Source organism: Nerophis lumbriciformis, linkage group LG12 (assembly GCF_033978685.3).
Source record: "Nerophis lumbriciformis linkage group LG12, RoL_Nlum_v2.1, whole genome shotgun sequence".
Lineage (NCBI taxonomy): Eukaryota > Metazoa > Chordata > Actinopteri > Syngnathiformes > Syngnathidae > Nerophis > Nerophis lumbriciformis.
In genome coordinates this window covers 18,472,676-18,484,202 of record NC_084559.2, presented here as the reverse complement: position 1 = coordinate 18,484,202, position 11,527 = coordinate 18,472,676, and the positions used below count along the sequence as shown (strand labels likewise).

Here is an 11,527-nt window from a genome sequence, read left to right as displayed (position 1 = left end):
TGACCAGTGTTGGGACTAACGCTTTACTTTGTAACGCTTTACTTTGTAACGCGTTACTGTAACGCCGTTATTTTCGGCAATTAAAATCTGCTGAAACACCTACAAAAGCAACATGCTTCGACGAAGCTAGTAAATAGAGACACACAGCGGCTGGATTTTAACGGAGGGACTGCTAGCCAGGACAACATTGATAGAGCCATTGTAGAGTGTGTGCTAGAAGACATGCAGGCTATTTCTACAGTGGAGTCACCCGCTTTTAGGCAGCTGGACACAGTGGACAGTGAGTACATAAACATGGAGAGCAAGCTAAAGAAAACACTCCAAACTCTGCCTCTGCTCATCATTAATCACTGAAGGTACACACACTCTGTCATTTCTCTTATATACTCTTTCATTCTAGACTTCTAGAGTGTTTGATTATCACATCACTCTAAATGTATAGACTATAAAATTCACAAACATAAAGAGGGATCGTAGTGGGCCAGGCCAATCTTTCCTTTTCTCTAAACTAAAACGGGGGAAATGCGTAGTGTTCTGGGCTTCAGTACAGTGTTGATCTCATGAAGACATGATTTTATTTCACAATTCCTTGAGAGAAAAAAACACCTGGTGAGGCGTGTGTATAGCAGTATGTGTGCTGTATATAGTGACATGACATATAATCATGTCATGTGTGCCTTCCTTGGGTGAAGCCAGGTTTAGAGCTATGTTGTGACATGTTATTATGTGGTTTGTTGCTTATGTATGTTATGTTGCAGCTATTTAAAATAGTTTTGTCAATTGGTTCTGGCCAAAAATAAATTGGCCCTTTGAAACATATCTTTGTCTTTGTGTGTTGTACGTAGACCACCTTGCTTAGCAGAGTTCAGTGATGCAAATAATGTCAAGTTGATCAACCGATTGTATTATTCTCCAGTGCAATAACAGTACTGAAATGAACGCTAAAAGGGCATTAATGGGAGCCTTAAAAAATAAAAAATAAAAAAGAAGTAACTAAATAGTTACTTTTCACAGTAACGCATTACTTTTTGGTGTAAGTAACTGAGTTAGTAACTGAGTTACTTTTGAAATAAAGTAACTAGTTACTGGTTTTCAGTAACTAACCCAACACTGCTAGTGACAAATTGAGGTGATTCAATGCCCAGCAGTGCACAAGTGTGTTTCTGTATAGTATTTCTCAAGCCGTGGACATGTGGCGACTTAAATGATTGTATTTTGAGAGGTATTTTTTGAAGTCGGACTAAGTAAGACATCACTGAAGGCCAAGGTGGGAAATACATTTTTTTAATTAATATTAACCTTTTTTCCACTTCCTTTTTTCCTACCCTTTTATCATATGACAATTGTTGATGTTGCATGTATTGTAAAGGTTTATCTAAAAAATCATTGTGGAGAGTGGTGGAAATCACAGTACCCCAAGGTTCTTTTTTATTTAAAAAAAAAAAAAAACATGGTCGGGGGTGGGGCGGGGCGTGGTTGGGAGTGTGGTTAAGAGGGGAGGAGTATATTGACAGCTAGAATTCACCAAGTCAAGTATTTCATGCATATATATATATATATATATATATATATATATATATATATATATATATATATATATATATATATATATATATATATATATATCCTGAAAATATGCAAACAAAACTGTGTTTAGATAATTGATACTTCAAACTTGCATAAATAAATATTAAGGAATATAACATAACTTGGCTTCTGAGAGCTTCAAAATGTAATGAATAAAATGCTAAAGTTGTTGATAAACAAGCAATTATTTTAATAATTAAACATGGTCATTTTAAATGAATTATTATGATAATTTAAAATTAATTATTTCAAATATGTTTTTTTTAATGTATAATTCTATGGCTGGATGTAATAAGGAGTCAGAAAAAATACAAATAAAAATACAATTAATTTTTATGTTTTTAGCAAAATATAGTAAACATTTATTTAGTTGGGTTTTTTTTTAATTAATAAATATATTTATTTTTAGGTAAGATAAACATAATAATACAATTTATCTCTAGTCTGGATGATTTAGTTCTTGTCACCCTGTTGTCCTCCCGTCGTGAAAAAAGGCTGTCCTCACTCAGGTCCGCATGGAGCTGGAGGGGGCGTGGCCTCCAGCTCCTGCTGAAAACCGGGAGATTTTCGGGAGAATATTTGTCCCGGGAGGTTTTCGGGAGAGGCGCTGAATTTCGGGAGTCTCCCGGAAAATTCGGGAGGGTTGGCAAGTATGCTTTTCTTTTACACCTTTTCGGAGTGCATTCCATATTGATGTGGCATAGAAGGAGAATGAGTTAAGACCTTTGTTAGATCGGAATCTGGGTTTAACGTGGTTAGTGGAGCTCCCCCTGGTGTTGTGGTTATGGCGCTCATTTACGTTAAGGAAGTAGTTTGACGTGTACTTCGGTATCAGGGAGGTGTAGCGGATTTTATAGACTAGGCTCAGTGCAAGTTGTTTTACTCTGTCCTCCACCCTGAGCCAGCCCACTTTGGAGAATACCATTGAATACCATTGAATACCATTGAATACCATTGAATACCATTGCTTATTTGCTTGTTCTTTGTGGCGTCAAAGTGTTTGCGTTTACTCCAACAAAATGGATTAAATACACGCAGGCAAATGTATTTATGTCAATTTTACGTCTTTTTTTTTTACATATTTGAATCAGCATAACGTTAACGTTATACGTCTTTACAATTATGCATATCATTTGCTTTTTTTCCCCACAGGTTTGAAGAGTTCCATCCTCACACTGCATATTTTTTAATATTTCTAGTTTTATCAAATCAAATGAATCAGCTGTAGGTTTTAGAAGAAATGTACATCCAGTACTTGAAAAATTTCAAAACAATGGAATACAAATCAAAGAGCAGCAAATCTTAATAAACGTAAAAGGTTTCCTTTTTGTGACATGAACGTGACGTGTAATATTGCTTGGTGCGTGGAGTTCTTCTTTTTCCACTCGACACCCTTTTGAGTGGGCGGATGTGACGTCATCGAGTGGGGCGGATGTGACGTCATCGAGTGCTGCGTCATTACGTCCCCCAATTGGCGCACAAAATTCAAACACCGAAACAGGAAGAATAGACAAAAGTGAGTCCTTGCCTCTTCGTTTTATTTCAAGCCTTCTAACACAACTGTAAAGGATTGGTGACATTTCTTCACGTCATTTTATGATAAGTATGAACCTGTTAACGCCGCCGTCAATAGTGGAACAATGCGTTTGTGTTTACGATGCTATACGCTAGCTAGCTTTGTTGTGCTAACTTCTGTTACTTGTTTCCGACATGAATTCGCAGATAGCAAGTACGTGGACGTTGTTAATTAAACATGTCGTCTCTGCCGGTATAATATACATTTTAATAAATGATTCGTTTCTAACAGTGTTGATGACACTCAAAATTATAAACGAATATGAACTCTGCGCGAGTCGTGTATATTAAAAAGGTGTTTTTCAACCACTGTGCCGCGGCACACTAGTGTCATTAAATACAGTCTGGTGTGCCGTGGGAGATTATGTAATTTCACCTAATTGGGTTAAAAATATTTTTTGCAAACCAGTAATTATAATCCGCAAATGTGCCGTTGTTGGGTGTCGGTGCTGTCTAGAGCAGTGTTTTTCAACCACTGTGCCGCGGCACACTAGTGTGCCGCGAGATATTGTCTGGTGTGTCGTGGGAAATTATGCAACTTCACCTAATTCAGTGGTTCTTAACCTTGTTGGAGGTACCGAACCCCACTAGTTTAATTTGCGCATTCACCGAACCCTTTTATACCAATAGGTATAAAAGAAAGGGCATCTCTATCCTCCTTCAAAACCGCAATAAAAGTACACCTCCAGGCAACTTCAACCCTAAACTAGCACCCTCCCCGGGCTGTTAATGATCAAATGTAAACAATCAAATGTAGATACTTTTCTTATGCCTTCTGATCTCTCTCTCTCTCTCTCTCTCTCTCTCTCTCTCTCTCTCTCTCTCTCTCTCTCTCTCTCTCTCTCTCTCTCTCTCTCTCTCTCTATGTCCAATACTTGCTGTACATATCCTACCAAGTTAGACCTACACTGTTTCAATATCCATTTCTCTGTTCTCAATTGTTGATGACTGATGATAACAACCAAACCTAACCCCCTTCCTCCACATCCCGAATTGTAAATAATGTAAATAATTCAATGTATACACCCTGATGATTATCTTGTGTGATGAGAGTATATATGATAGTATATATCTGTATCATGAATCAATCAAGTGGACCCCAACTTAAACAAGTTGAAAAACGTATTCGGGTGTAATCATTTAGTGGTCAATTGTACGGAATATGTACTTCACTGTGCAACCTACTAATAAAAGTCTCAATCAATCAAAATCAATTCTTTAGGGAAAAATTAAATGTTTTGTTTTTTTCAAATTCAAGACAGAGTTATATGTTTTTGGTAACACTTTAGTATGGGGAACATATTCTAAGAAACAAAGACTTAATTTAGAGTTTTTTGGACACGAGGGGAACATATTCTAAGTAACAAAGACTTAATTTAGAGTTATTTGGTTAGGTTTAGAGGGTTAGGGTTATAATAAGGCCATGTCGAATAAAGCATTAATAAGTACTTAATAATGACTAGTTAATAGAAAATATGTTACTAATTTGCATGTTAATAAGCAACTAATTAATGGTGAATATGTTCCCCATACTAAAGTGCTACCATGTTTTATTACTGGTGCACAAAATGAACCGTGCATGAACATCACCTTGTTCAAAGAAGAAAACCAACACAGTGCATAAACTCACAACAAATTACACACCTGCAAATGAGTGTGACTTCTTGCTGTTGCCATATCCGTAATACGCCGATAGGGAAACGTTTTTATTTACACGATGAGTCGGGTGTGTCTTGACCTCCGTCGAACCCCTAGGGTTCGATCGAACCCAGGTTTAGAACCACTGACCTAATTGCTCCAAAAAAATCTTTTTTAAATCAATAATTATAATAATGTGCCGTTGTCTAGTGCAGTATTTTTCAACCTTTTTTGGTATGTAAAAGGTATGTAACACTTAAACCAAAAATGAACAAAAGGCAAGTCCCGCTAGGAAAAGGCACTGAAGCATAGGGATGGCTATGCAAAACAAAAGTAGAACTGAACTGGCTACAAAGTAAACAGAATGCTGGACAACAGCAAAAACTTACAGCGTGTAGAGCAGGGAGAGGGCGTCCACAAAGTACATCCGTACATGACATGACAATCAACAGTGTCCCCACAGAGAAATATAGTGTATGCACAACTTAAATAGTCTTGATTGCGGAAACAAAGCAGGTGCGGGCAATAGAACTCAAAGGAAGGCGTGACGCTGCTACAGGTGAGCACCAACAAAACAGGAAGGGTCACCAAATTAACAGCGCAAGACAGGAACTAAATCACTACACACAGGAAACAACAACCAAAACTCAAAATAAGGCATGACAACCTGGTGGAGTTTCATTTTTTAACCTATTCTGCTGGTGGTGTGTATCCGTATTTTTTTTTATGAAAAAAATGTGCCTTGGCTCGAAAAAGGTTGAAAAACACTGGTCTAGAGCTTGGCAGAGTAACCGTGTAATACTCTTCCATATCAGTAGGTGGCAGCAGGTAGCTAATTGCTTTGTAGATGTTGGGAACATGGTTTGTCGTGATCACAATATGCGGGAGGCAGCGTGTAGGTACAAAGGTATCTAACACTTAAACAAAAAATAAACAAAAGGCGAGTGCCGCTAAGATAAAGCATTGAAGCTTAGGGATGGCTATGCAAAACGAAACTAAAACTGAACTGGCTGCAAAGTAAACAAAAACAGAATGCTGGACGACAGCAAAGACTTACAGCGCGTGGAGCAGACGGCGTCCACAAAGTACATCCGTAAATGGTAAATGGGTTATACTTGTAAAGCGCTTTTTCTACCTTTTTAAGAAACTCAAAGCGCTTTGACATTATTTCCACATTCACACACACATTCACACGCGATACATGACAATCAACAATGTCCCCACAAAGAAGGTGAGCGTCCGCACAACTTAAATAGTCTTGATTGCGAAAACAAAGCAGGTGCGGGGAATAGCATTCAAGGAAGACATGAAAATGCTACAGGAAAATACCAACAAAAGAGGAAAAGCCACCAAAATAGGAGCGCAGGACAAGAACTAAAACACTACACACAGGAAAATGCCAAAAAACTCAAACTAAGTCACGGCGTGATGTGACAGGTGGTGACAGCACACTTACTTTGAGACAAGAGCTATAGTGATGCATGGTTGGTTATGGTTTAAATTCATATCCAACAATTGCGAGAACGACTTTTTATTGTCAAAACTGAGTTTCATTTTTCAATGATTTCTGCTGGTTGTGTGCCTCGGTATTTTTTCAGTGAAAAAATGTGCCTTGACTCAGAAAAGGTTGAAAAACACTATTAATAGATGTCCAAGACAAAAAGGCCTATTTTCCTCAAATATTACACAACTGGACAATTTTGCTGCAAGAACACATCGATAATCCACCGTAAAGTTAAATATCCCGATAGTTCGCCATATTCATATTTTTTCACACACATTTTAAAGTTTGTAAGATGTCATAGTAACCAGAACAATGCACCTCTTGCAGCGTGGAAATAAAGAATTAAAGATGCTACAATTGTTGCACCTATCACAAATTAAATCATGCCATGTGAAATTACAACAGGACTATCAAAAGTATATTGTATGGTATATAATAGGGGTGTAACGGTACACAAAAACTTTGCTCGGTACGTACCTCGGTTTAGATGTCACGGTTCGGCTCATTTTCGGTAAAGTAAGAAAACAACAAAATATCAATTTTTGGGTTATTTATTTACCAAATTTGCAAAATCTTCCACCAAAAATATTTTTCTTAGTGGAATATTTGATGTGAAGTAATCGGAACCTTGGATAGGTCAATAATTCATAATAACATTGACTTTGATTCATTATTATGTTTTGAGCAATGACAGTTTGAAAGAAAAAAAACAGCTTTGTTTTATTAGTCAACATTGCAACTTTTTCTAAATTACATTTAACTTTTAAGCTTTTTTATTTCACTTTTGTTATATTTTTGTTTATTTTAATAGTATTTTTAGTATGTGCCGTGGGCCTTTAAAACATTAGCTGTGGGCCGCAAATGGCCTCCGGGGCACACTTTTGACACCCCTGCTATAGATAATAAAAAATTAAATCTGATAAATCTATGGATAAAAATCAGAGCCTGGCGACGCATGCGCGTTTATCATAACTCTCTCGCTCTCTCTGTCTCTGCCCCTCCCTCGCCAATGCTGCTGCGCGCCCAATTTGTTTTGTTTTTAACCCCTTCTTAACCCTGAACGTATATTGAAAATACACGCAACTCTAATTCGAAATGCCGGACATTTAAGAAACTCCGCCCTGACAGCTCTGCAAAAGTGGACATGTCCGGTGAAAAGAGGACGTATGGTCAGTCTACCGTAGCCCGTTAGCTGCTAGCGTGCAGTGTGTTGTGCCTCGGTGTGTATTGTTTACACAATGTGCGTTACGCTACTTAATATGTCCGTATGGAAACTCGTTCGGTACACCTCCGAACCGAACCGGAACCCCCATACCGAAACGGTTCAATACAAATACACGTACCGTTACACCCCTAGTATATACTACAATCTATTTGGCTAAAGTCTGATTCGCATATGGTTAAATTGTTGCTTGCAAATTATAATATGACTCCAGACTTGCTGTAAGCACTGGCATATCTCTGTTCAACATGCCGCAACGCCTCGTATCCTACAATTTGTACCAATGGTTTTTTAAGATGCTCTCTGTTTGCAGCTAAGATGAGTGCAGCATCCTCGCCGATCTCCCGTGTACGCCAAGGATGGATGTCCTCCACCTCATCTATCAAAAACAAGGGTGCATCACCAGCTGCCTGTAGCACGCCGCTGCTTGCGGCCTTCCCTGGCAATGATGACGAGAAAGAGCGACGTCAGCGCAGACGATCTCGAGTCATTGACCTTCAAGCTGCTGCAGACTCCTCTTTCTGTGATTCTGTCACTCACAGGTACATGGTATTCTACAACAATCAACAAATATCTGTCCATTTTTTCCTTGTTTGTAAAGTGCCTCCATCCTGCTGTCAAACTTTTGTCCAAATGATATGTCAGATCGTTATTACATCTATCGTATTTTCTGCACTATAAGGCGCACCGGATTATAAAGCGCACCTTCAATGAATGGCATATTTCAAAACTTTGTTCATATATAAGGCGCAACGGATTATAAGGCGCACTTATGCATCCATTAGATGGAGCTGCGCTAAACGGAATGTCAACAAAACAGTCAGATAGGTCAGTCAAACTTTATTAATAGATTACAAACCAGCGTTCCAACAAGTCTGTTCACTCCCAAAATGAATAAACAGCTGTTTTATTATTTTCCCTGAGGTAAAATCAGTGACATGGTGTTTTGTTTATCTTTTAACAACAGCAAGGTATAACATGTAGTGCAACATTTATATCACATAGTGAAGTGGAACTTTTCCCTGATTCAATAAACACGTAAAAAACAGTGATACTGTTACGGTAAATCAAACGTTAGTGCAATCACAATATAGTAACACTCCAAATAGTGCAGAGCAATAACAATATCTCAACGTTGCTCAAACGTTAATGTCACACAACACAACACACAAAATAAACATGTAAAGCTCAATTTATGAAGTTATTCCTCATCCACGAATCCCTCAAATTCTTCTTCTTTAGTGTCCGAATTAAACACCATTGATTCGTTTATGTTAAATTTTCTCGCTGCTGCTCTATTCCCGTGTTCTACTGCGTGACTGATCGTCTTAAGTTTAAATTCTGCGTCGTAAGTAGGGATGTCCCGATCCAGGTTTTTGCACTTCCGATCCGATACCGATATTGTTTTTGCATTTCCGATCCAATACCGATACTGACCGATACTGGCCTATTCGAGCATGTATTAAAGTTTAAAGTTATTTAGCCTACTTAGTTGTCAGAATCATGTTGAAAAGGGTTTTAGTACTCTTGATAACAACTAGCCAGCTGAATTAGGGGAGTTTGAATAATACACAATGGTTGGTAACAAGAAACTGACCTGTTTATTCAAGGATAAACACAAAATAGACAAAATTATACATGACAAACAGAAATGGCATCATTGAACTAGGGCTGGGCCATATGGCCTTTTTTTAATATTGCGATATTTTAAGGCCATATTGCGATACACAATATATATCTCCATATTTTGCCTTAGCCTTGAATGAACACTTGATGCATATAATCACAGCAGTATGATGATTCTATGTGTTTTGATTGATTGATTGAGACTTTTATTAGTAGGTTGCACAGTGAAGTACATATTCCGTACAATTGACCACTAAATGGTAACACCCGAATAAGTTTTTCAACTTGTTTAAGTCGCGGTCCACTTAAATTGATTCATGATACAGATATATAGTATCAGATATATACTATCATCATAATACAGTATCACACAAGATAATCACATTGAATTATTTACATTATTTGTAATCCAGGGTGTGGAGGGGGGCGCCTGATGTAAGTGTCAAAAAGACAGCCAAAAGAGTTTGATATGAGAATAAATCTAAAGTTAAAATATCGGGTAGAAATGCACCCATTTGCAGGAAATGTAGTCTTGATTTTCAAAATGTTCTTTCAAGGCTTGCATGTCTACATTAAAACATTCTTCTTCATACTGCATTAATATATGCTACTTTTAAACGTTCATGCAGAGAAGGAAATCACAACTAAAAAAATCACTAATTTTGTCATGCGGTGTTGATGTGGAAATTTTTGCCATTTTGATGGTGTGGACGTGTGGCACCGAATGGAGATAAGCGTCTCGACAGACGTCACAATATTTGAACAATGATGACGAAAACTGTTGTCTCTGTCGTGTCCGTGTGTCGAAAATTGTTATGCGCTTATTTTTTTATTTGATTTTGTGCGTGGCATAGATTTGCCGTGCGCAGAGGACGCTTGAGCAGGCGCGCACCTTAGCGGCTGCGCTAGCATCATAGCTAACGTTAGCCATGCCCCTACCTCGCTCTCTGCTGGGAGAGGACGTATACGTGTGTGACGTATGACGTGACAGTATGTGACGTGTGTAAGAAGGTGCGCTCGCTGTCTGTGGGAGGGAGACACAGGAAAGAGTGAGAAGAGCCTGTCGTGTAATGCCAGCAGCTAAAAGCAACTGTGTGAGAATTGTGGATGTGTTGAAGGTGTGCTGGAAAATGTGGAACGGAAATTACGGAGCAGCAGAAAAGTGGAAAAAAACGGACCGCATTTTTTTTTTAAACTGGATCTGGATCTGCATTTTCCCATGCCTTGCCGATACGCAATTTTTGGCAAATATCGGCATCCGATCCAAATATCGGATCGGGACATCCCTAGTCGTAAGCGTGTCTCTTAATAGGAGCCATTTTTGGGTTAGAAGCGCTTCTTCTTCTTCTACGGGGGAAAATGAAGTTGGCGGCTGCTTACCGTAGAAGAAGAAGCGCTTCTTCTTCTACGGGGGAAAAATAAGTTGGCGGCTGTTTACCGTAGTTGCGAGACCTAAACTTTATGAAAATGAAGTTTAGATTTGTTGTGGCTCAATATTGGTCCATATATAAGGCGCACCGGGTTATAAGGCGCACTGTCAACTTTTGAGAACATTTGAGGTTTTTAGGTGCGCCTTATAGTGCGGAAAATACGGTAATTGACATTTTATATTGATTTGTCAGCACATTAAAAGATATAACAATATTTTGGGTCGCTTCAGGCTGATCGACGCCACTGTTACGCCAGATGCTCAATATTTGCAAAGCAAATGGTCAGTGTTATAATCATATATGTATTTAATGGAGTTTATTTGATAGACAAACAATAACTTAGACAAACAAAGAAAGCGGCAGTCCAATGCGTGTTACACGGTGCTTCCAGTCCTCACCCTACCAGTGTGGACCTAACACAGCCAATGAGTGCTCCTTCACTGACGTCATGCTTCGCTGGCAACGGGCACACCACCTTTTAAAAAACACAAGCTCACACTCTTGTCTCATGAAACATCTCTCAACTGCATTTACATAGTATTTAAAAGTTTTTTTTTAAAATAAGGCATTCATTACTTTCCATAGTAATTACATCTATCAAAGAATAGTTCAGTTAGTAATTCAATGACCTTTTTTTGGAAAAGTAATGAGTAACTATAATTACCGTGTTTTTCGGAGTATAAGTCGCTCCGGAATATAAGTCGCACCGGCCGAAAATGCATAATAAAGAAGGAAAAAAACATATAAGTTGCACTGGAGTGTAAGTCGCATTTTTTGGGGAAATTTATTTGATAAAACCCAACACCAAGAATAGACATTTGAAAGGCAATTTCAAATAAATAAAGAATAGTGAACAACAGGCTGAATAAGTGTACGTTATATGAGGCATAAATAACCAACTGGTATGTTAACGTAACATATTATGGTAAGAGTCATTCAAATAAC

The 11,527-nt window shown here is 38.2% G+C and overlaps 1 protein-coding gene across 2 annotated transcripts in view; it reads left to right on the top strand.

The window, feature by feature from the left end:
* Positions 1-2,986: 2,986 nt before the first annotated feature.
* The window catches only part of ncaph (non-SMC condensin I complex, subunit H), a 39,278-nt gene continuing 30,737 nt past the window's right edge, over positions 2,987-11,527 (top strand). Inside the window, exons 1-2 of one of the 2 annotated variants that reach the window (XM_061986000.2) lie at positions 2,987-3,103; positions 7,840-8,068. In XM_061986000.2, the coding sequence (XP_061841984.1) occupies positions 7,845-8,068 (224 nt within the window). In that variant the 5' untranslated portion in view covers positions 2,987-3,103; positions 7,840-7,844. Of the gene's footprint in view, positions 3,191-7,839; positions 8,069-11,527 lie in introns of both variants that reach the window. The other variant, XM_061985999.1, reaches the window with a different exon arrangement.